General features: G+C 43.7%; 1 protein-coding gene across 2 annotated transcripts in view; it reads left to right on the forward strand.

The window, feature by feature from the left end:
- LOC129410129 (protein NLRC3-like) overlaps positions 1 to 24504 on the forward strand; it is a 33925-nt gene extending 9421 nt beyond the window's left edge. The window contains exons 3-12 of one of the 2 annotated variants that reach the window (XM_055157553.1): positions 4245 to 4425; positions 17105 to 17293; positions 18260 to 18355; positions 18439 to 18499; positions 19056 to 19239; positions 19356 to 21465; positions 21534 to 21701; positions 21767 to 21931; positions 22057 to 22103; positions 23715 to 24504. In XM_055157553.1, the coding sequence (XP_055013528.1) occupies positions 17109 to 17293; positions 18260 to 18355; positions 18439 to 18499; positions 19056 to 19239; positions 19356 to 21465; positions 21534 to 21701; positions 21767 to 21931; positions 22057 to 22103; positions 23715 to 24358 (3660 nt within the window). In that variant the 5' untranslated portion in view covers positions 4245 to 4425; positions 17105 to 17108 and the 3' untranslated portion in view covers positions 24359 to 24504. The remainder of the gene's footprint in view (positions 1 to 4244; positions 4426 to 17104; positions 17294 to 18259; positions 18356 to 18438; positions 18500 to 19055; positions 19240 to 19355; positions 21466 to 21533; positions 21702 to 21766; positions 21932 to 22056; positions 22104 to 23714) is intronic. The other variant, XM_055157549.1, reaches the window with a different exon arrangement.
- Positions 24505 to 25600: the final 1096 nt, after the last annotated feature.

A 25600-nucleotide genomic window follows, 5' to 3' on the forward strand; every position in this document is an offset into this window, starting at 1 on the left:
CGTAGTGAGGAGGCGGGAGAAGGCGTTTCTACGTAGGGAGCTGTAGGGGAGGGGGGGTGGTTTCACGCATGCGCAACATTTGAAAAAGGACAAACAGTCGCTGGATTTCTCGTTCCTTGGAAAATCCTTATAACAACCTTTAAGTGTCAATTATTATTATTTTTTAGTTTCTTTCAGTGAATATTCTGTTCAAATTAACAATGTGAATTTTCAATAAAAATAACACATGAAACACAAAAAATTACAACAAATATGTGATTTGTTAATATTCAGTGTTGGGGAGTAACAGATTACATGTACCAGAGTTATGTAATCAGAGTACAAATTATGAGTAACTGTATTCAGTTACAGTTACTGTTTAAGTGAGTGGTAATTACAGTTATTTTATTATTTAATTTTAAGATATATTACAGTTACTTTGTTGAAATAAATGGATTACACGGTGGTATTTTCCTGTTTTCACATTTTGAAACACTTTTTTTTTCAGTAATTCCACTCATTGCCGGACACTAAACCGGGCCTAAACCAGATCTAAACCAGGACAAAACCAGGTCTAAACCAGGACTAAAACCAGGTCTAAACCACGTCTGAACTAGATCTAAACTGGGTCTAAACTAGGACTAAACCAGGTCTAAAACCAGGTCTAAAACCAGGTCTAAACTAGGACTAAACCAGGTCTAAACCAGGACTAAACCAAGACTAAACCAGGACTAAACCAGGACTAAAACCAGGTCTAAACCAGCTCTAAACTAGATCTAAACCAGGTCTAAAACCAGGTCTAAACTAGGACTAAACCAGGTCTAAACCAGGACTAAACCAGGTCTAAACCAGCTCTAAACTAGATCTAAACCTGGTCTAAACTAGGACTAAACCAGGTCTAAAACCAGGTCTAAATCAGATCTAAACCAGGACTAAACCAGGCCTAAACCAGGCCTAAACCAGGTCCAAAACCAGGTCTAATTAATTTAAGTAATTTAATGGATTATGTTACAAACTACATTTTGGGGTGTGTAATCTGTAATCTGTAGGGGAATATGTTTTAAAAGTCACCTTCCCAACACTGTAAATAGAAATAAAACACTTAAAATAAATAAATAAAACTGAAGCTTAAAAACCAAAGTGTATGATTTATTTGAACATGACTCGGCCGATTAACATAAACATGATAAATGGAGCAGGATCAGTGGTTTTTGAGAGAAGAGGAACTACAGAGTCTCCGTGAACAGGGTCTGTTTACTGTAATCACCACGAGTAGAATTATGTTTCTACTGACACCTGGTGGTTGGACGATGCATCTGCAGTCAGTGATGGGAAAATAAGTGAAAACATGAACCAAGAATATGAAGTCTGAAAACTAAATAATCCGTGTATCATTCGTAATATATATATATATATTATATATATATATATTATATATATATTTTTTTTTTTCAAATTAAAACCAAAAATAAGAAAATGAAAAACAACAATTTACTTCATTATTATAAACCAGACAGCAGTTTCCTATTTCTGTGATTTAAACTGTGGTCTCAGTCCTGGTCTCAGTTCTGGTCTCAGTTCTGGTCTGGTTCCGACCTCAGTCCCGGTCTCAGTCTCGGTCTCAGTCCCGGTCTCAGTTCCGGTCTCAGTCCCGGTCTCAGTCCCGGTCTGGTCCCGGTCTCAGTCCCGGTCTCAGTCCTGGTCTGGTCCCGGTCTCAATCCCGGTCTGGTCCCGGTCTCAGTCCCGGTCTCAGATCTGGTCTCAGTCCCGGTCTGGTCCCGGTCTCAGTCCCGGTCTCAGTCCTGGTCTGGTCCCGGTCTCAGTCCCGGTCTCAATCCCGGTCTGGTCCCGGTCTCAGTCCCAGTCTCAGTCCTGGTCTCAATCCCGGTCCCGGTCCCGTTGTCAGTCCCGGTCTCGGTCCCGGTCCCGGTCTCGGTCCCAGTCTCGGTCCCGGTCTCGGTCCCGTTCTGGTCCCAGTCTCAGTCCCGGTCTCAGTCCCAGTCTCGGTCCCAGTCTCGGTCCCGTTCTGGTCCCAGTCTCAGTCCCGGTCTCAGTTGTGGGCTCAGTTCTGGTCTCAGTCCTGAGCTCAGTCCCAGTCTGGTCCCGGTCTCAGTCCCGGTCTCAGTTGTGGGCTCAGTTCTGGTCTCAGTCCCGAGCTCAGTATCGGTCTCAGTATCGGTCTCAGTCCCGGTTTGGTCCCGGTCTGGTCCTGGTCTCAGTCCTGGTCTCAGTCCTGGTCTGGTCTCGGTCTCAGTCCCTTTTTATTTTCTCTTATCAGACAAAACAATCTCATGTTACGATTTCCTCGTCTTTGCTTCTCTACAGCAAACCAAGTAATCTAAAGTATTCAGATTACTTTACTCACTTTAAGTAATTTAATGGATTATGTTACAAACTACATTTTGGTGTATGTAATCTGTAATCTGTAGGGGATTACATTTTAAAAGTCACCTTCCCAACACTGTTAAAATCAGAGGAAGGTCGATTTTAAATAATTCAGTTCTTCTAGTAACTGTTGTGTTTTGGTGTATTTGATTTGCTCGGAGAAACTCAGAAACTCAAACTAAATGTGCTAAAAAAAATAAGTGTCCGTCAGTCCAGCAGGTCTCAAACCGTAAAGAAAAATACTTTTTACTTTTCAGCGAAGATCTAAAATGTAGTGACGTAAAAATCAAAAGTATCTACAGTAAAATTTAAAGTACAGAAGCCAAAATTGATCCACAGTAGATAAAAAAAATGCATAATATGGAGCCTTTAAGAATCTAGAACAGGGGTGGGCAAACTATGGCCCGGGGGCCGTATGTGGCCCTTTAAACCTTTTAATCCGGCCGCCGAACTGGAATAAATTACAATAATAAACCTTGTTGATGTTTTATTTGTCATGCATTTCCAGCGTTTCCCAGTAGATGGCGCACTATATATACAATGAGTTGCGGCGTATTACAGTGTTCGCTATATCGCGCTTCACCTATCGCGGCCTCGCTGCTTCGTGGAATTTTTTACAGTGCTTTATTTTTTACAGTGAATCTTGATTGGCTTAGGGGCGTTACTGTTGTCTAGAAGTGAAAAAGGTTTATATTGGTTTTTGATGAGGTTTGATGAGAATGGCCACTGAACTTCAGCGCGCGGCACAAGAATGGGACCCTTTGATGTGTCGTTCATTGCAGTTCTCAAATATAATTGAAGGTGGGATGTCCGTTTATAAAAATCTTCTTGCTCAGAAAAAGAAAGAGGCCAACAACTACCCATAACGATGTTCTTCTCTCGGAGAAAGACTGCGCAGCCTTCAGTAGAAAAAGATGCTACAGCGCAACGGAGTCAGGACGAAGAGGCGCAGCTGGAGGGACTGTGAAATACGCGAGTGACAATGTTTCCTACCTTGTATTCATTACTATATAAAAATATTGTTTTACAACACCGTTCTTTAAACTATTATAGATTTGTAAGAAAACGTTAATATTTCATTTCTTTAACACATGTTGGGCCTGAAAAGAGGTTTTATTTTTTTGTTTCATTCTGCAGTTCAGTATTGCATTGTAAAATCACAGTAAAAAATAAAGCTGACTACTTCGTGGATTTCACCTATTGCGGGTTATTTTTGGAACGTATCCCCCGCGATAAACGAGGGTTCACTGTATGTTGGCCGCAATGCTTTATGGTAAAGTGTTCTTACAGGAGTTATTCGGACCATGAGTGAAGTAGTTGGTGCTTAAGATATAAGATGCACTGCTTCCATTTTGAGTTGATAATATCAATCAAGGAAACCTGTGTCTCTGAGTTGTAATTATTAAAGTGTACAACATTTTGGAGGCAGGTTGTATCACACTCACAGTTGAATATCTGTGGTTGTTTGGCGTGAGCTCTGTTTTTGAGCTGTTATCAGTCATATTTGAAAACGGTGAACTCATGATGTACATTCTCACTCGTGTTGTGCAGTGGAACACGTCTCAACAGTTTTATGTTCTGAATCTTTCACAGCAGTGATGAAACGTGTAGCCCGCGTCTGAAGTCCTAGATAAATGTGAATAAGAACGTAATGAATCTGAGCTCTTAACACGTTATGTCCTGTCTTCTGTCCGGCCCTTCAGTCAAACTTTAGGACCCTATGTGGCCCGCGAGCCAGAAAGTTTGCCCACCCCTGATCTAGAACCTCCAACAATCCTCTTCAAACTGCTTCATCTCCTACTCTATATTCTATACTCACCAAAACATCTCCTTTTGTCGTCTTCTCAACCTCAAATAAATAAAAGTCTCTCCATTTTAGATCCAGATGTTTGGTTCAGTGTTCAGTTCCTGGTCTCCTCTGATCGTCCTCCTTCTCCGTCCCCGTGAGCTGTTCTTCTCCCGGGATCCTGCTCCAGGTGAAACCCAAGGAACCTTCAACGAAAAAAAATCCTGAAGGAACCTGAAGAAAATGAGCTCGTGGTGGAGGTGACCTTGTGGAGGTAATGTATGATAATGTGTGCTAATGTAGGCCAGGATTAAACCAAAGGTCACGGAGAAAGAAAAGGTGAAAACTGAGAAAATCAGAACTAAACCAGGACTCAAAATCACCAGTTTAAACTACAGGTCTAAACTAAGATCAGGTCTAATCCAGAACTAAACCAGAACTAAACTCGGACTAAAAGAAGTCATGAGTTTCAAGGTCTAAAACTAAACAAGGATTAATTCAGGAACCAGGACTAAACCAGGACTAAAATAAGTCATGAGTTTTAATCCTTGACTAAAAGTAAATTAGGATTAATCCAGAACTAAACCAAGACTAAAAGAAATCACATGTTTTAAAACTAAACAAGGTCTAAAACTAAACTAGGATTAATCCAGGACTAAACCAGGACTAAACCAGAACTAAACAGGACTAAACCAGGACTAAACCAGGACTAAACCAGGACTAAACCAGGACTAAACCAGGACTAAACCAGGACTAAACCAGGACTAAACAGGACTAAACCAGGACTAAAAGAAGTCACCAGTTTTAAGGTCTAAAACTAAACAAGGACTAATCCAGAACTAAACCAGGACTAAACCAGGACTAAACCAGAACTAAACCAGGACTAAACCAGAACTAAACCAGGACTAAAAGAAATCACTTGTTTTTAGGTCTAAAACTAAACAAGGATTAATCCAGGACTAAACCAGGACTAAACTAGACTCAGATTTATTTAATCCAGATTGATCCAGAGATAAACCAGGACTAAACCAGTTTTTGGTTTAATCTTGTCTGTCATATTGAAAAAGTAAAAATTCTTATACAAAAATATCAATACATATTTATATTTTAATGCAGTTAATTTACTACTTTTTTATTGTTTACTTTTATATATATATATATAAAAGTAAACAATAAAAAAGTAGTAAATTAACTCGGGTTCTCAAGTTTGGAAAGAAGCACTTGCACTTTTGTAGTTTGTCCAGCAGAGGGCTCTGGAGATGGCGTTTACACTCACGTCCTGACGGTGTATTACACATTTACTCATATTCAGTGTTGGGAAGGTGACTTTTAAAATGTATTCCCCTACAGATTACAGATTACATACACCAAAATGTAGTTTGTAACGTAAATCCATTAAATTACTTTACTAAGCGAGTAACATAATCTGAATACTTTGGATTACTTGATTTGCTGTAGAGAAACAAAGACGAGGAAATCTTCACATAAGATGTTTTGTCTGATAAAAGAAAATAAAAAGCCCAGATTTTACTGAACCAAATAAAAAATATTATTGATAGAAGAAGAGGAGACACGTCCACACAGAATCATTTAGTCCTGTTAAATATTGTTTTAGTCCTGGTTTAAACCTGGTTTTAGTCCTGGTTTAGACCTGGTTTTAGTCCTGGTTTAGACCTGGTTTAGCTTCCGGCAATAAGTAGAATTACAAAAAAAAAAAAAAGGGGGTGGGGGAAAACAGGAAAACCGGAAAATACAGCTGTGTAATCCATTTATTTCAACAAAGTAACTGTAATCCAATTTACCACTCACTGCAACATTAACTGTAACCGAATACAGTTACTCATCATTTGTACTCTGATTACGTAACTCTGGTACATGTAATCTGTTACTCCCCAACACTGCTCATATGTTTGGGATAGAATATAGAAATTAAATTGAGATTAATCCATTTCCCAAAGAGAATGGTTCTGTGTGTGTTTAAACTGAACTGTACACAGCCTGATTCCTGCTGTTTTAAAAATCTATTATAATCACATCTGAACGTTGGTTGTCAGTGTGTTGCGTTTTTGCCCTATTATCTGCAAAATTGACTCTTGTGAACTTTTAGCCATGTTATAATGTTGTAGTTCTCACGTTAACAGCTCTTTTTAGCTTTAGTGCAGCAGAGGTTGGCAGTTCCAAGGCTGAAATCATCCAAATGACTTCTAGTGAAGATGTATTTTAGATTATATTTTGATAGAATAACAGAGATCAGAACGTAGCACACGAGCCTTTCACCTGCAGACAGAGACACATTCAAGTTTGTCTCATTCTCAGAGCTGTATTTTCCGGACGATAAGCCGCTACTTTTTTCTCACACTTTGAACCCTGCGACTTATACAACGATGCAGTGAATATATGGACGGATTATTTCTTTGGGGCATTGTCCATTCATACGTACGAGGAGAGACGGGGTGATGTAACGAGGAAGATACTAATTTGATTGTGTTTTGAACAGTTATTTTGCGCTTCGTTCACACACCCTCTTCATGGAAAACACACGAAGAAATACAGATGATGCAGCTTTTAAAGGTTGTATAGAGGATTTTCCAAGGAACGAGAAATCCAGCAGCTGTTTGTCCTTTTTCAAATGTTGCGCATGCGTGAAACCACCCCCCTCCCCTACAGCTCCTACGTAGAAACGCCTCCTCCCGCCTCCTCCTTTACGCCAGAAACAGGTTTGTTTACAGCCGGTGCACATGACTTGTAAACAACTAACTACAGTGTTGGTTAGGCAAGACGGAGAAGTGAGGAGCGGGGGGAGAGGAGAGAGGAGAGAGGAGAGGGAGCGGTGCGCGGAGATTCTGTGCCCGGAGAAGTGAGGAGCAGGGGGAAGAGTGGATCGGGCAGCGGGGACAGGAGCAGGAAAGGGGTGCAGAGAAGGTTGCGCGGAGATTCAGTGCGAATGAACTAGCTACAACACGCAGCAGCAAGCGGACTCTTTCTTTGCCTTGAAAATTACGTTTTCAGACATAGGATATCGCTTTCGTGTCCTGAAAAACGTTTGTGTAGCTCTTGGAAATAAAGTACGTTTTCATAATAAGCAGAAGTTTCCTGTCCAGGAGTAATTTGTGGACCAGTGCGTCAGTCTTTAGACCCTGCGTCTGCTTCAGTCGCGCCATCGCTGGAATGAATCTTCAAGAATCACCTTAGTTTGGCTTCGCTGCTTTTCCCCTTGTCTTCTTCTTTCAGCGACCTCAAAAACGGACTTTCTTTTGCGGCGAACTGCTCCTGGATTCTTGTTGCCATTGCAACAAACTTTGTGCGAACTGCGAGGAAGATATAGGTCAAAAAAAGCCGCTAAGAACTGTTGCGTTGGTGGAGTAAACAGCGTCTGTGCGTCTTGCGTCTGTGGACTGTGTGACAGTCGTACGTAAACCACGTACCGGCGGCGCAGGCAAGTCAGTTACACTAGAAACGTAGGGAGTTTGATTGACAGCCTGTCAGCTCACAGATAACGAGGCAGTGTCGTTATCTATTGGCAAATGTTTAGCCCCACCACGTCCAGAGTTGATGAATTTTTATTCTCTTTTTTTTGGTCATCATAATTACAAGGCGACTGCATCTCTATAATCTATCATTGACAATTTGAAACAAAAAAAATCCTCCATACAACCTTTAAGTTAATGGTGATCGATGTGACTGGTGAAGAAGGAAACAGCTGCTGCACTTGAGCTCGGCCTCCATGAGTCGATGGTGAGATTTTGGCGATGGCAGCGTGACGAACTGACTCATTGTTAAAAAAAATGACAAAAACTTTCAGAGGCGATAAAAGCAGACGGCCCCAACTTGAAAAAGTTCTTCAAGGCATGGACACCCGAGGCTTATATTCAGGTGTGTCCATACCAGCTTGTCAAAGCCTGATCCCATCAGGTCTCAGAAGCTCAGCAGGACCGGACCTGGTCAGGACTTGGATGGAGACACTGGGAATTCCAGGAGCCACAGTGGGGCACCAGTCACAAAATACTGTCGTTGTGTCCTTAGGCTAGACACTTCACCCACATTGCCTAGTATAGAAGTGGTGTGTGTGAGTGATGGTGTGTGGTTGGAGGGGCAGCTGTGGCTACAGTTGTCGTTTACCACCACTGAGAATCGAGTGAATGAATAATGAACTGTAAAGCACTTTGGGTATCTTGAAAGGCGCTATATAAATGCAATGATTAATTAAAAATAAAAACAATATGAATTCATTAATTATTTATATATGGAGAGGGAAAGCCACCTTTTTCTCGACCGGAAAAAGGCGTCTTGTCGTCTCCGGGTGGGTGGAAAATCCCTGCCTCAAGTGGAGGAGTTTAAGTATCTCGGGGTCTTGTTCTCGAGTGAGGGGAGGAGCGTGAGATTGACAGGTGGATCGGTGCAGCATCGGTAGTGATGTGGTCGCTGTATCAGACCGTTGTGGTGAAGAGGGAGCTGAGTCAAAAGGCGAAGCTCTCGATTTACCGTCGATCTTTGTTCCTCCCCTCACCTCTGGTCATGAGCTCTGGGTAATGACTGAAAAGACAAGATCATGAATACATGCGTCCAAATGAGTTTCCTCTGCAGGGTGGCTGGGCGCTCCCGCAGAGAAAGAGTGAGGAGCTCAATCACATGGGAGGAGCTCGGAATAGAGTCGCTGCTCCTCCATGTGGAGAGGAGCCAGTTCAGGTGGCTCGGGCATCTGTTCTGATGTCTCCTGGGCGCCTCCCTCAGGAGGTCGTCCCGGCATGTCCCACTGGAAGGAGACCCCAGGGAAGACCCAGGACACGCTGGAGGGACTATGTCTCTGGGCTGGCCTGGGAACATCTTGGGGTCCCTCTGAAGGAGCTGGAGGAAGTGTCCAGGGTGAAGGAAGTCTGGGAGTCCCTGCTTAGACTGATGCTCCTGCGACCCAGCCCCAGATAAGGGGAAGAAAATGGATGGAATGGATGGGCCTAAATACGTGTTTATTTAGAATTATTTAGAGTTTAGTTGATGTGGTTAATATTCAGGTGCGTTCAATAGTCCAGAAATTAAGGTGTATTGTCACGGGTTCGTCCGAAATAAATGTAAAAATGATGGCTCAGTCAAAAACTTCACTTAAGTGGGTTTTTATTCGCACCACAGCTCCAAGTGCAGAGTGAAATATTTACAGTGACAAAAAAAAATGAGGTGGTAGACAGAAGTATTTACAAACATATGTACACTAATCACTTACAGTTGCAGCACCCCCACGTAGTCAGGGCCAAATACCCCCACCAAATGACTGGAGCTCCCTCCTTTTATACCCCCTTAGCCCCTCCCCCCTGGGCTAACCAATTAACCAAAATGGGGTTTTAAGGAATTAACATAAGCAAAATTGTATTGAGGAACACAAATCAACTTGGAAATAAACCTAATAAAAATAACTTAAAGAACCTTTCATAAGGTTAACATAAGTTTAATTAAACAACTTCAAAAACCCACAAATGACCCCAAAAAGACACAATGGTCGAGTCCACGATCACATGTCCCCCTGGAGCGCGCCACTATGCGCTATTTAAAGCACAACTAGGAAGTGCCTCGGTTTGGCCCTAAACTCAAGAACGGCGCGGAGGCTGCTGCAGGTAGGAAAGCAGCGTCGGCGTCGAGTGTGCACCTCGAACGCACGAGCCGGGAAACCGTTCAGATGTTGGGGGAAAAAAACAGGACCGCGAGACACACGAGCTTCCTGCATAAACCAGACTATCGGAGCTTAGCTCCGCAAAACGGGGAGGGAAGGAAGCGTCGTGCTCTTTGGCCAGATGCAGACGCGCCAGTCGGGAGGTGACGGGGCAACACAGGCGCTCCGTCACATGTATGGACAGGCCTCATGTGAAAGCTCAGAACTACTGATCTTAAAGTACTGGTACCCTTCCATACATTTCTAATTTGAGAGTTAGTGTTAGTAGAGACAAACGACATTGAGCTCAGCCCATTGACTTGAATGGACGGACATGTTTAGACCCCGGGGCTTTGGTTTTCAATGGGAGCGTAAGCCTCAAGACGTCACAAACTTCTGAACAACCAGATCTGACGTTGATTATTAACGTTAGTAATTCCAAAATGACGTGCCAGCTAAGATCTTCTTGAACATTTCGGATCGGCATTTGTGCAATATTTATCAATCCCCAACCGTCTCTCTGATGACTGCAGCTCACTCACAAACGTTTGTCTTGTTCCATTTGCGCCGCTCATCTTTCCTCTAAAGCGGGACCTAAGGGACCAGCCGGCAACTCGGTCGGTCTCTCCCTCCGCACTTTGTTGTCAGAATCCATTCTTCTCAAAGCTCCATCATCCCCCGATCCCTGTGAGACCGAGCGCACTGTCACGACACATAACGGCTCCGCGCGTTTCAATTTTCACGGCAAATTTGGTTTATTTGTTTTGACGTGTTATTTATCTGAAAATTCTACTCTGCAAACAAGACATATGTGTATCTTTTTAAACCGCAGGCTATTTTGACACAGAACGTTCATGTCGCAAATCTTGTTAGTGATTTTGAGTGACGTTAAGCGACTTTCAAAGTTCAAACTCGATTTCGATGCTGAGGAAAAGTTGATTCCGATACAACAGTGACAATAAAAAACACTCTTTAGAATGTGATTTTCAGCATTAAATCATAGAGATACTGAAACAGCTCAAGATCATTCTAAAGCGATTCAGGAAAGGGTCGTTTCTTTAGACACAACAAAATCCAGCCACTCCAAAAAAAACTAAAAGTCGCACGAGGAAAAGGCCTAAACCCTGATGAAGAACAGTGATTACAAGCTGCTATTATTTAGGCTGTTTACGTTCAAACTGCAGGGTTTAATGCTCAATTCGGATTTTTTTGTGAAATACCGATTTTTTGGCAAGGTCGTTCACCTTTCCAAATAAAAGCGACTTGTGTTTGATCTCCAGTGTGAACTTTAAACTAGAGCCCGACCGATATGGATTTTGTTGTGACCGATATGAAACCGATATAATGGGAGTTGGAGCTGCCGATATAATCGCCGATATATTTAGTGATGTAAAAATTCACTGTAAATCTTGAATTGATTAAAAAACTTAGGTTTGGCTTGATTCTAAATTGGGTTTATTTAGGCAACATTTATTGTTATTTTGACTCTTTACATCATATTTACAGACAGTAGATTGGCCTAATGGCATTTTTGCATCACATTCTCGCTACTGTTACTGTCACTGCTAGTGATGAGTATTCCAGTTTTTTTTTGGAGAACCGGCTCGGCTCACTAAAGCAACTGGCTCTTTCGGCTCCCAAGCGACTCTTGAGATGGTTTTGTTGCAAGCAGGACTAAACCAGAACTGAACCAGGACTGAGTGTCGGGACTTGGTTTCTATCTCGCCCCTTCACTCGAGCCCAAGTTTAGTCCTGGTTTATTCATTTTATGCTGAACTGCAGCCAAATATGCACTTTTTTTATCCTATGCACACGCAGATTTCTGAAAGTTTCGTTTTCAGCCGCTGCTGCTGTCAAACTACGGGTCTACATGCGGCATGAAGAGAAAAAGTGAGAAAAAGAGAAAACACGGCTCCCAATAAGAAACAGGCTCCTGTTGTTCGCTTCAAAGAGTCGGCACTAAGAGCCGCTTCGATCGCGACCGACCCATAACTCCAAGCTAGTAAACTATCGCTATTAGCCTTTAGCCGTAAAAACGTGCGCACCGCGGTAATTAATTATATGCATAAATGTGGATCAATTCACACGTCTATTCACAGCTCATTTACATATCAATGCTGGTCCAGTAACAAATATACGGCCAATACAGTCACTTTACAATAGACCAATAGAAAACAGCCTGTTTATGTGCGGGAGCTACAGCAGCTAACAGCTAACAAAACCTAAACTAGCTTCAAAGTCGACATATTTCCAACACTCACCGCTCACACAGGCTCCTCCCACATCACAAATCTGCACTAATAAATGTCCTTTTAATCCAGACTCAAACCGATTGTCCGAAAAAGAAAATAATCTCAGTGTTGCGCACGGCTGCGGGTGTAAACAAACACACGCCAGTGAAGTGACGTCACTCTGGTGGTGTGTTCAGGGACAGTACGGACACAGACAAATTACACCGTAGATAAATACTGATGCGGAGCCACATATTAGGACATTTATCTGTCTGTAAATTGGATTAAATGAACATAATGTAGAGAGTCTAAGCTTTATAACGAGGTATAACATGCCCACGTGAAATATCGGCCCATATCAGCGAGCATATCGGCCGATAGCCGATATGTCTCCAGGTGCCCATATTGGCCGATAATATCGGCCAGCCGATATATCGGTCAGGCTCTACTTTAAACGCTCCAAAACTGTCCCGCAAATGTGCTCAGTGTTTACAGAAGTCACCTAAACATGGACGTGAGAATTGAGCACCTGGAGATTTTAAAGTTCTCGTACCGGAGCCAGAACATGAACAACTTATTTGTTTTAAGGATGAGATTGAGAAGGAGAAGGACGAGGTTTTTGTCCGTGGTGTTTTGTGGGGCAGCGGCAGCGACGTCCGTAGAAAGGAACGTGTGGGAGCAGAGTTGTAGCCGAGAGTGGTGGGATTGTGATGCGCTTCACTGCTTCACTGCCACGGAATTCAGGAACAATTTTCGTTTTGACGGGAAGAACGTTTGTGTATATTTGTGAGAGTCTACTTGCATCACTCTCACCTGAGGAAACACGTCTTCAGCGTCATATTCCAGTGAGCAAAGACTTCGGCGCAACAGGAGCTTGTTACTGTGTTGTTGTGACGCGTAGGTGGGATGAATGTGACCTGGCCGTTCAGACTGAAGTTGCATGTCAAAAGATCAGTTTTAGGACCACATATCCATTTTGAAAAGAAAAAAACAACAACCGTGTGGCGTTCAGACTGTCATTAAAAGATCAGATACAGGAGCATAGGAGCAAAAAAATCTGATCTGGGTCACTTAATAATAATCCAGGTTTACTCAAACAAGTGTGAATGACACAAAACACAACTCCAGGTCTGTTTTTGAGGAAGCTGACAAAGATTTTTCATTTTTTGTGTAATATACTCCTTTAAGAAAATAATAATTACGCTGTTATAAAATGAGCACAAATTTTCCACGATGTTTACGTCACTGAAATAGAAAATAAAATCCCACCGCCCACAGTCGCCTGCAGACGTAAACATTTATCCAGCACTTCACCATAAAAGACTCAGTCGAAGATCAGGTTACACAAGTGAAACCCCGAGACTAGAGTGTGTGTGTGTGTGTGTGTGTGTGTGTGTGTGTGTGTGTGTGTGTGTGTGTGTGTGTGTGTGTGTGTGTGTGTGTGTGTGTGTGTGTGTGTGTGTGTGTGGACTTTGTTCAGGTGAAGTGTGTCACATGAATCCGTCGAGTCCGGAGCTGCAGGTAAGAATCACCTTTAACTAGAACCTTCTTTAAACCAGTAGAACGTCATGACCTGGTGTAAGTGGCCTGACCTGGTGCAGTGTCGGGGAGTAACAGATTACATGTACCGGAGTTACGTAATCAGAGTACAAATTATAAGTAACTGTATTCGGTTACAGTTACTGTTTCAGTGAGTGGTAATTGGATTACAGTTACTTTGTTGAAATAAATGGATTACACAGAGGGATTTTCCTGTTTTCACATTTTGGGCGATATTTTTCTTCTTGGTAATTGCACTCATTGCCAGACTCTAAACCAGGTCTAAACCAGGTCTAAACCAGGATTAAACCAGGTCTAAACCAGGACTAAACCAGGACTAAACCAGGACTAAACCAGGACTAAACCAGGTCTAAACCAGGTCTAAACCAGGTCTAAACCAGGACTAAACCAGGACTAAACCAGGTCTAAACCAGGTCTAAACCAGGACTAAACCAGGTCTAAACCAGGACTAAACCAGTCTAAACCAGGTCTAAACCAGGTCTAAACCAGGACTAAACCAGGTCTAAACCAGTCTAAACCAGGTCTAAACCAGGTCTAAACCAGGACTAAACCAGGTCTAAACCAGGACTAAACCAGGTCTAAACCAGGTCTAAACCAGGTCTAAACCAGACTAAACCAGACTAAACCAGGTCTAAACCAGGACTAAACCAACTAAACCAGGACTAAACCAGGTCTAAACCAGGTCTAAACCAGGACTAAACCAGGACTAAACCAGGTCTAAACCCAGGTCTAAACCAGGACTAAACCAGGTCTAAACCAGGACTAAACCAGGTCTAAACCAGGTCTAAACCAGGTCTAAACCAGGACTAAACCAGGACTAAACCAGGTCTAAACCAGGTCTAAACCAGGACTAAACCAGGTCTAAACCAGGACTAAACCAGGTCTAAACCAGGTCTAAACCAGGTCTAAACCAGGACTAAACCAGGACTAAACCAGGTCTAAACCAGGTCTAAACCAGGACTAAAACCAGGTCTAAACCAGGACTAAACCAGGTCTAAACCAGGATTAAAGCAGGATTTAACAGGACTAAATCCTGCTGCGTGGACCATATTTCCTCCTCTTCTGTCAATAATATTTTTAATTTGTTTCAGTAAAGTCTGGGCTTTTTATTTTCTTTTAGCAGACAAAACTTCTTCTGTTACGATTTCCTCGTCTTTGCTTCTCTACAGCAGATTACATTACTCACTTCAAGTAATTTAATGGATTACGTTACAAACTACATTTTGGGGTATGTAATCTGTAATCTGTAGGGGATTACATTTTAAAAGTCACCTTCCCAACACTGCCTGGTGTAAGTGTGACGGTGCTGACGTGTCTCAGAACATTTGGGCCGTTGCTCCGACCCCCACGAAGATATTTTGGTGCAGATTTTTGCTCCTCAAATCCACAGACAGTCTAATGTGTGTCTGTTCTACCTGGACACGACTCGTCTGACCTGACTCTTTTGCTGAGCAGGGCTGGGTCTGGTTAGGACATGGATGGGACCTGTGCCCTCGACCTGCGCCCTCGACCTGTGCCCTCCACCTGTGCATGCTGTTTTTGTGTCCTTAGTTAAGATACGAACTAAAACAGACGACATGGCGGAGAAAAAAACAGCGCCTTAAAGTTTCTTTGAGCACAGACTATAAAAGCTTTGGGAGTGTTCTGAGGGCAGAGTCCAGTCGTGTCATGTCTCACCTCATTTATGTTTACATGAGAGCTTTAATTCAGAAGAAAAATCATTTAATTCTGAATAAAAATGAATTCTGCTTTAAAAAAGGAATCAGACTTAATTTTGTAGTCAGTGTTTGGTTTATTCTGATTTTAAAGCCAAATTAATTTATTCCTGGATCATGTTTCATGTTTATTCTTCTTGAAAATAATTCCGGTTGTTCAGCTCATGCTTGTTGGGTCGCTCTTCTGACATGATGACGCTCTGCAAAATGGTGAAAAAAGTTTGTATCATGTTTGTCATGTTTTGGGGGTCTGAGTTTGGGAAACAGCGGTAAAGACAAGGGACACTCGCCGTAGTGCGCAGGGGGGACGGGGCTGGGGGTCTCGTCCTCCTCTCGGTTCCTCCTCGTCAGAGTTATATCTGTGCAGTGGTCTGAGTGTCCGCGCTGGATCCGTCCACAGGTCGGAACAGGCTTGCTGTCCTCCAATCTTTCCGGGAAAAACTCTTCTCAGGCCGAGGCTCGTAACACCACTCCCCGCTCCAGCTCATCTGAGCCCGACCTGAACTGGAGCTGCTCTGGGTTTGGATCGCAGTACACATCCTCACACGTAACGACAAACCAAGATGATAAAAAAGCCGGCAGCAGCTGAAGTGTGTGTTTTCTTCCAATAAACATAAATAAGTTTGTGTCTCTGTCCCATCAGACTCCCAACCCCCCCAGACTTTGAGCGATTTAAAGGGGATTTAACGTGTTTTCCACGTAAACCTCAATTCAGACTTTTTATTTATTTATTTATGTTTATTAAGGACATCACAATCGCATTAGACAAGCCAGATGCGTTGCTTTGAATGTTTTAGCACAAGTGCAAGTTTTCAACACCTGTCCATAAAAAAATATAAACTACATGCATAAAAACAGAAAGTACAAGACACATAAATTACATACAGATAAAATATATGCAGTAGATTTTCAGTGGATGCAGTTTTGACTGGAAACATACAATAACTTTAATTTCCTTTTAAATTTGTTGTAGTTGGTTTCCAATTTTAAATGAGCTGTTAAACCGTTCCACAGACTGGCCCCTTTAAAAGAGAACGAGGACTGACCAAGAGTTTGTCCTGTACCTAGGAACAACACAATTACCACTAGTAGCGCCTCTTGTGTTCGCTCTGTGTGAACATTTTATGGTCCTGGCAAATTCTGAGTGTAATGGTGTATTGCGGTTAAGACACTTAAAAAATAATTTAAGATTGTTAAAATTGATAAAATTTTCAAAGTTAAAAAGTTGATGTTTCTTTGTAATTTCACAGTGGTGCCAGTTTTTGGGCTTTTTGTCAAGGATCTTAAGGGTCAGTTTGTATAATGAACAAAGCGGTTTTAATGTAGTTGAGGAGGCCTGGGACCATGAGGTGATACAATAAGACAGATGAGAGAAGATCATTGCGTTATTTCCACGTAAACTCGAAGGAGAATATTTAATTTAATTCTATTTAATTCAGAACAATTCATTTTACCTGCTGTAAACGTGAGCAGTGTGGGGCAGCAGAGGCGTGGAGCTCCAGCACAGCACAGGACTTTGAAGGACTCACAGCTACAAGTGCGGCCCAGACTCACAGGTCCAGAGCTGAAAGTCAGACCCACAGAAGGAGAGCGGAGAGGGAGCACACACCAAACACTCACTACATGTTTCGTTCTTCCTGTTTTACACTTTGAGTTGAAATGTTTTAGTTCAAACCTCGGACACGCACTCCCCTCGCTCAGTCCGCCCCAAAGCAAAGCCCACAGGAGTTTGTTCGCTTTGACTTTTTGGAAACAGACGAGCGCAAAATGTGAAATGTAAAACTTAACAAAGACTTTTTATGTTTGCAGAAAAATGGAGAACTCTGGAGGAGGACCAGAGTCTGGACGTAAACCCAGAGCTGAACCAGGACTAAACCAGGACTATATCAGGACTAAAGTAGATCCTGGCCCCAGCGGAGTCTCTCTGAGCAGTAACCGCTCCAAAGATGTCATCATCAACTTTAAAGAAGACCGAAGTGGAGCGTCTGCACAGCTCAGGTCAGTGTCTCAGTCACTATAAAAGGATTTCATAAAGTTGGTCAGATGGTCGACGTCTTCAGCCTCTCAGGGTAAAGGGGCTGTGAGGAAGGATGTGCTTCTATCCCGAGCTTATATTATTTTACTGGATCCTAAGGTGGAGCCCACATCAGGTGATTGGAGAATATTTATGTGATGCTGTCTGATTGTGTTGGTGAATGAATGTGTGTGTGGTTCTGAAACAACAAGAACAATAATGAGTAAATGTAAACGTACAGTCACACAAAAAAGGTTTACAAGAATGACTCCCTCTGGTAGAAACGAAGGTAATTACAAAGGCCTGACCTGCGACTGCGTGACAAGGCATGCTTCAGGGCCTGCAACCAATTAAAATAAGTAACTTCCATGAGTACACGCTACTGGAATATAGAAATTCACTGAACATGGTAAAGACATAACATTATAAATATAAAGCACCTTAAGCCGAAATAAAAACAGACAAAATATAATGAAATGACTCACTCAATTACACGCATTAACCAACAAACACTTACACAAGACGCACACGATGCACACAATCAGGTGACCGCAGGTACACAAAGGCAGGTAATAACAGTCTGCACTACTAAAACACTGCAGCTCACAGCGAACTCTCCGACAGACGGACAACGAGCTGCAGGATGAAGAGTCCAAGACCAGAGTCCAGGTGAAGTGAGGTGCGTGGCAAGTGAGGAGAGAGTTAGTGTCAACGTCTGTGGCACGTAGCAGCCACAAGGGGGCCTTTTCTACAGGGCCTGTGCCGTCAAAGGCCTTTAACAAGTCAACTCAAACTGAAATGATCAAGAATCAACTCGATCCACGACAGAAAGAAACCTACGTCTGATCATAGACTGTATACAGAATGTGTGTTGTGTGTGTGTTGTGTGTTTATGCTTCACACGCAAATCTTTCTTCAGTTTTTCAAACACATCTGTGAATGTTCCTCAGAGATGACAGCGCCCCCTACGGACCCACCACAGAGTCTCTGAAAAGTGAACGCTCCAAAGACTGGATCATAGACTTCAAAGACAGAGACAATCAGAGGTACGAACTAAACCAGGACTAAACCAGGACTGATCCAGGACTAAACCAGGACTAAACAGCTCACTGTTTTTATTGGTCGACAGAGATGACAGTGCAAGTCCTATTGAACAGGAGCCTCAGGCAGAGCTGGACACCGTCTTCCAGGTCTGTGAACACAAACACACACAACACACACACGTTCATGTAAATGAATTTGTCGCTTCTGACGATGTAGTTCAGATCAGTGTTACAGTTTACAGACTAAATGTAAAGTTTACAGGTGAAATGTAAAGTTTACAATCTAAATGTAAAGTTTAAGTTTAAATGTAACATTTACAGACTAAATGAAAAGTTTACTGTCTAAATGTAAAGTTTAAATGTAAAGTTTACAGCCTAAATGTAAAATTTGTAGTGTAAATGTAAAGTTTGCAGTGTAAATTGAAAGTTTACAGTCTAAAATGTAAAGTTTAAGTTTAAATGTAAATTCATAGAGTCTCTCTAGAGTCTAGAGCCATTTTCACAGCCCACTACAGGACGAGGTGTGGAGGTGTGAACTGTACTGTAGTGGAAAAAATAACGTCGAGATGAGAATAATGGTTTGTTGAAGCTCTGGCTCCAGATGAGCCGCTGTAAGTGCTGGCCTCCATGAGCTCCATTTGGAACTGAGCGCTGTGGGTGACGTCATACTCAGAACATTTCTTCAGACAGTGTGTGGTTCCAGGTTCTGGAGGAGCAGGTCCTGAGGTTTGTCCAACAGCAGCTGCAGAGGCTCCACAGTCTCCTGGCCTCAGATTACACAGAATGCTCCGAGAGTGAGGAGGAGGAGAGCAGAGAGGTTCTGAACATCACCCTGGACTTCCTGAAGAGGATGGACCAGGAGGATCTGGCCCAGCGCCTGCTCAGCAGTAAGAACCTCTAGATGCCCTCCCTGTGTGTCAGATGCCCTCCCTGTGTGTCAGATGCCCTTCTGTATGAAATATTGGACATGTTTCACATTCTAACACTTGTGTGTTGTTTAAAGGGAGTAAAGTTGGATTCAGAGATAAACTGAAGTGTGATCTGCAGCAGAGGTTCAGCCGTGTATTTGAGGGCGTGGCTAAAGCAGGAGACTCCGCCCCCCTGACCCAGATCTACACAGAGCTCTACATCACAGAGGGCGAAGCCTCAGAGGTCAACCAGGAACATGAGGTCAGACACGTGGAGACAGCGTCCAGGAGACCGGCTGCTCCGGAGACCATCACATGTGAAGAGCTCTTTAAACCCCGCCCACATTCACCACAGCCAATCAGGTTAGTGCTGACAAAGGGCGTGGCCGGCGTGGGGAAAACAGTGCTGACTCAGAAGTTCGGTCTGGACTGGGCTGAAGGCCGGACCCATCAGGACCTCCAGCTGCTGTTCCCCTTCACTTTCAGAGATCTGAATGTGCTCAGAGACACACAGTTCAGCCTGGTGGAGCTGCTGCACCACTTCTTCAGTCCATCCAAAGATCTCTGCAGCTTACTACAGCTCCAGGTGCTCTTCATCTTTGACGGTCTGGACGAGTGCAGACTTCCTCTGGACTTCAGCCGAACCCGAGTCCTGAGCGACCCCACAGAGTCCACCTCAGTGCACGTGCTGCTGGTGAACCTCATCAGGGGGAGCCTGATTCCCTCCGCTCTCCTCTGGATAACCACGCGCCCCGCCGCGGCCAATCAGATCCCTGCTGAGTGCGTCTCCATGGTGACAGAGGTGCGAGGGTTCGCCGACCCGCAGAAGGAGCAGTACTTCAAGAAGAGGTTCAGAGACCACGCCACAGCCGTCATCTCCCACATCAAGAGCGTCCGCAGTCTCCACATCATGAGCCACATCCCAATCTTCTGCTGGATCCTCTCCACAGTTCTACAGAAGCTTCTAGAACAAATAGAACCAGAGCTGCCCCGGACTCTCACACAGATGTACGTCCACTTCCTGGTGGTGCAGGTTAAAGTTCAGAACATCAAGTATCACCAGGGATCAGGGGAGGACCTTCACTGGACTCCAGAGACCAGGGAGATGGTGAAGTCTCTGGGAAAACTGGCCTTTGAGCAGCTGCAGAAAGGAAACCTGATCTTCTACGAGAGTGACCTGAGCGAGTGTGGGCTGGACGCTGCAGTGGCCTCAGTGTACTCCGGAGTGTTCACACAGGTTTTTAGAGAGGAGCCAGGCCTGTACCAGGACAAGGTCTACTGCTTCATCCATCTGAGTGTGCAGGAGTTTCTGGCAGCTCTTCACGTCCATCAGACCTTCTACAGCTCTGGAGAGAACCTGCTGGAGACACCACACTTCTCTGAGAGTCCAGAATGTACCGGTCATGAGTCTGAGCAGCATTCAGATTCAAAGGAGGATTTCCTTGTCCCGTCTGTAAGTCCTGAAGCAGAAGAAATAAGACCCAAAGAGGCTTCAGCAATTGGACTGAGAAAGAGACAGTCACAGTCTGACAGACAACCTTCTGAGAGGACTCCAACAACAAAAACAAAAACACTGAAACTACCCTTGAAATCCACACTCAAAACAAAGCTCCTCCAGATTTTGAAACCAAGAAGTCATAAACCAAGACAAACTAGACCAGAAACACCAGAGAGTCCTGAGTCTGACCCAGAAGAGTCTGAGGACTATTCAGAAACAGAGATATCCTCTGTCCCCTCCATGACACCAGAGGCAGCCTTCTACCACTCTGCTGTGGACCAGGCCTTACAGAGTCGAAATGGACACCTGGACCTATTCCTGCGCTTCCTCCTGGGGCTGTCTCTGCCGACCAATCAGAGGCTGCTGCAGGGTCTGCTGATTCACACAGGAAGTGACCCGACCAATCAGGAGACAGTAAAGTACATCAAACAGAAGCTGGATGAAGAGGGTCTGTCTGCAGAGAGAAGTCTGAACCTGCTCCACTGTCTGAACGAGCTCAACGACCAAAGTCTGGTGAAAGAGATACAGAAGAACATGAGAAGATACCTCTCTGATAGAACCTTGTCTCCTGCTCAGTGGTCTGCTCTGTCCTTCGTCTTACTGTCATCAGACTCAGACCTGGAGGAGTTTGACCTGCAGAAATACCAGGCCTCGGAGAATGCTCTCCTGGGTCTGCTGCCGGTGGTCAGAACCTCCACCAAAGCCCTGTGAGTCCAGACTGTATTTAAACTCTTGTGTGGAGGTTCTAGTCTCTAACGTCCCTCTCTGTCCTCAGTCTTTGGGGCTGTGGTCTGTCTCCTCACAGCTGTGCTCCTCTGGCCTCAGTCCTCAGCTCCTCCAGTCTCACACATCTGGATCTCACTAACAACGACCTCCAGGACTCAGGCGTGGAGCTGCTGTGTTCTGGACTGAAGAGCGCCTCCTGCAGACTGGAGACTCTCAGGTGAGATGCTCCCATGATGCACTCTGCCCCCTTGTGTCCACATGCGTGTAATTCTGTGTCTTTAGGCTGTCTGGATGTCTGGTCTCAGAGAGGGGCGGGGCTGCTCTGGCCTCAGCTCTGAGCTCCGCCCCCTCCCACCTCAGGGAGTTGGACCTTAGCTACAACCATCCAGGACCTTCCGCCGAGCTCCTGACTGCTCTACAGGAGCAGCGCCCCCTGCTGTCTGTCAGGTGAAAGAACACTGTTCTCTGGTCTCTTGTCTGGTCCTGGTCTGGTCCTGGTCTGGTCTCTGGTCTGGTCCTGGTCTGGTCCTTATCTGGTCTAAACTGGACTAAACTTGACTTGTTTGTTTCAGGTTGGATCCTGCTGGAGAGCGCTGGATGGTTCCAGGTCTGAGGAAATGTGAGTCTGTTTTGTTTCCTTCATACAGTAACGTGCAGAGAACAGCTCAGGTCATTCACTCAGGTCATTCACTCAGGTCATTCACTCTGGTTCAAATGTCAACATCTTGAATCAGGTGTGTGACAGATGTGATAGGTGCAGTAAACATAAACTCAGGCTACATTTACACTGAAACGTATCACCGTATTGGAAATGATCTGCGTCCAGACAAGTCGTTTCTGCGTCCGCAAGTCTTCCCTATCCACACAACTTTGAGCATATGTGTTTGTTTTACAGAAACAAAACTTTAAACCACATGACTCGTTTGCATAAACTAAGCACTTAAAAAAACAGCTTTCCTTGTGCGCTGATGCGGTTCAGCTTCTGTCAGACTAAAGGACACGACTCAGTGGAATATGAGTGTTCTTCCTGTGACAGAGGATGTGCTGCTGATGCTGTGTCCGTTCTGTGCTTCTATGGAGATGGTTCATGTTAAACTCAGAGATTATACGTGTGCAGGTCGTACACACATACACATAGAACGATACTTTGCCCTTTAACGTGAAACGGCCTGAAACACTATTAAGCTTGCACAGCTGATTTAGAGCCAAGGAAGAGGCAGGCATAAAAACTGTCTTTTCGTGGGCCGTGTACTAGCAAGTAGTTCTAGCTTCGCTGCTTCCATTTGTCTCTGGTTTGTTTAAACTGTTTTCCGCAATAGCGTCACATGACCAATGTCACGAACCCAGCGAATCAGGAAGGAGCAAGTCACAGTGACGTGGTCCAATAAGGACGCAACTAGTGTTTAGTCCTGACTCTGGGCACCAGCAGGAGGCCAGGACTAAACAAGAACTAAACCAGGACTAGAGCAGGAGGCTGGTCCCTGAGCTCCTCAGAGAGTGAGATGGTTGATTGGCACTAACATGTCACAGATGGACTTTGGTGAGACTTGTACAAGCAGAGCCACAGGGGGCAGTGCAGAGACCTGAGCACAGGACTTATATGCTCACACTTCCTGGTTCAAGTCAGAACCTGAGTTGCAGCACTGTGGATGTTCTGCAGTGTCTCACAGCTCGTTTGGAGAGACCAGTGAGCAGAACATTACAGTATCTAACCTACTGGAGACAAACGCATGGATAAGTCTCTCCAAGTCTAATTTAGACAGTAAACCTTTGATTTTTGTTGTTTTTTAGATGGTAAAAGGCTGCACGTGTTATTGATTTGATGTGGCTGTTAAAGTTCAAGTCTGAGTCCATTATTACCCCAAGATTTCTTGCCTGATTAGAAGGTTTTAGAGAGAGAGACTGGAGGTGACTGCTGACACTGTCGCTTTGTTTCTGTGGACCAAACAATATGACTTCAGTCTTGTCAGAGTTTAGCTGGAGAAAGTGATTTTGCCTCCACACACTGATCTGTTGGATGCAGTGGCAGAGTGAGTCCACTGGTCCATAGTCTCCTGCTGCCAGAGAGACATAGATCTGAGTGTCGTCTGCATAATTGTTGTAGAACACATTATTGCTGCTTATTAATTGGCCTAATGGCAGCATGTAGAGACTGAACAAAAGGGGGCCCAGGATTGACCCCTGAGGCACTCAACAGGTCAGGGCATGAAGTGAAGTGTTTGTGTTTCAGACTCCTGTGACTTCTCTCTGGACGCAAACTCAGCTCACAGTCTTCTGCTTCTGTCTGAGGACCATCGGACTGTGACACGAGTGAAGGAGAAGCTGGAGTATCCAGATCATGACGACAGGTTCACAGGCCACGCTCAGGTCCTGAGCTGCACTGACCTGAGGGGGCGCTGTTACTGGGAGGTGGACTGGAGTGGGGGGGTTGATATAGCAGTGAGTTACAGAGGGATCAGACGGAGAGGATGGAATGTGGAGTGTGGGTTTGGATTCAACGATCAATCCTGGACTCTGACGATCTTAAATTCTGGACAGTACAGTGTCTGTCACAACAGCGTCATAACACGACTCCACCGCTCCTGTCAGTCAGAGACAGGGTTCATGTCCTCTGATGAAGTGGACTTGTCATCTAGTCAAGGGGTCGTGTTCTCGGGCAGAGTGGGCGTGTTCCTGGACTCTGAGGCTGGAGCTCTGTCCTTCTATCACGTCTCCTCTGATGGAGAACTGTTCCACCTCTGGACCTTCTCCTCGTCCTTCTCTGAGCCTCTGTTTCCAGGGCTTGGACTGGGTAAACTTTCCTCTGCGACTCTGGTGGAGACGAGACAAAACAGAAAAGAAACTGAACTGGACAAAAACTTTTTTTATTCATGAATTCATTAAATTTTGACTTGTATGAAATAAATGTAATATTTTATTATTTTAACTAGTCATTTTAAATTGTATAAAAAATAAATTATATTTGCAATTAAAATTAATTGCTAAAATGAGCCATTGTTTAAAACTGTAGCTATTTAAGTTCATCTGTAAGGTAAATTAATAAATTATAATTATATCATTAATAATTGAATTGAATTACTACTACAACTGTTAGAGAATTCTATGATATAAATGTATTTCTTTGATTAAAGTCTCATTAAAGTGTTACTCATTTATATGTAATTCTTTCATTAAAGTATTAATCATTTAAAGGGTGAATCATTTAAATATTAATCATGGTGTAATCAACATTGCTTTGGGTCTGTTTTGGTTCAGGAAGTACAGGACATGATACCAGCAGCAGATATGAATGACATGTCAACTGACAGATTAAGCTCATCTACTATGGGCGCCAACAATTCTGGGTTTGTCCCATCTTATGTTAAAACTGAAGGCCTTGGGGAACCACGCAATTGTCTATCTTTGGGATGTGTAATCAAGAGTGAAATGGGAGGGTGGTTCAGTTGACGATTGTTAGTTATAAGATAACATGTGAAATGTATGTATTGTGATGTCATCAAGTATGCTTATCTGTGAAATGATTTTCAATAAAAGTGTGACTTGGAGAGTTGTTGAGCAGAGTCGGGTCAGGGAGCTGACAGACAGTGTGCACGACTCTCCTTGCGCAAGTATAAATTTTAACCGTCTCTTTCTGGTGTGTCTTTATTTAATGTATTTTTGATGTCTTTTGGGTAGAATTCCCTGACAACAACAACTACTACTACTACTACAAATACTACTACCACAACATATACCACTACTACTGCTACTACAAATACGACTACAATAAATACTACTACTACTGCTGAAGAAACTGAACAATTTCAATAAAAGTCTTCAAACTGAGTTGAGCTTGTGTCTTTTTTCCTGGTTTTTCAAGCGGACCTGTATTCCTTAACTAAAGACTTGACACAGAATGTCCTCCTGCTCCTGCTGACAGAGATGATTTTTTTAAATTATCTCAAGCAGGATTTGGATCGTGACATTACTGTCCAAGAGCTTTTAGAAGAAGCCATTAAAAGCTTTAATTCATTCAATTCGTTCACATGTGACGTTAACAGTCTGTTGTTCTCTGTTCTGTTGTTTTTACTAGAACTTTACTTTCAACAGGAAATGTCGCTTCCTGGTCTCTGATTT

This window comes from Boleophthalmus pectinirostris, unplaced genomic scaffold (genome assembly GCF_026225935.1).
Source record: "Boleophthalmus pectinirostris isolate CB_2022bp ecotype Guang Dong unplaced genomic scaffold, ASM2622593v1 HiC_scaffold_10, whole genome shotgun sequence".
NCBI classification, from domain to species: Eukaryota; Metazoa; Chordata; class Actinopteri; order Gobiiformes; family Gobiidae; genus Boleophthalmus; species Boleophthalmus pectinirostris.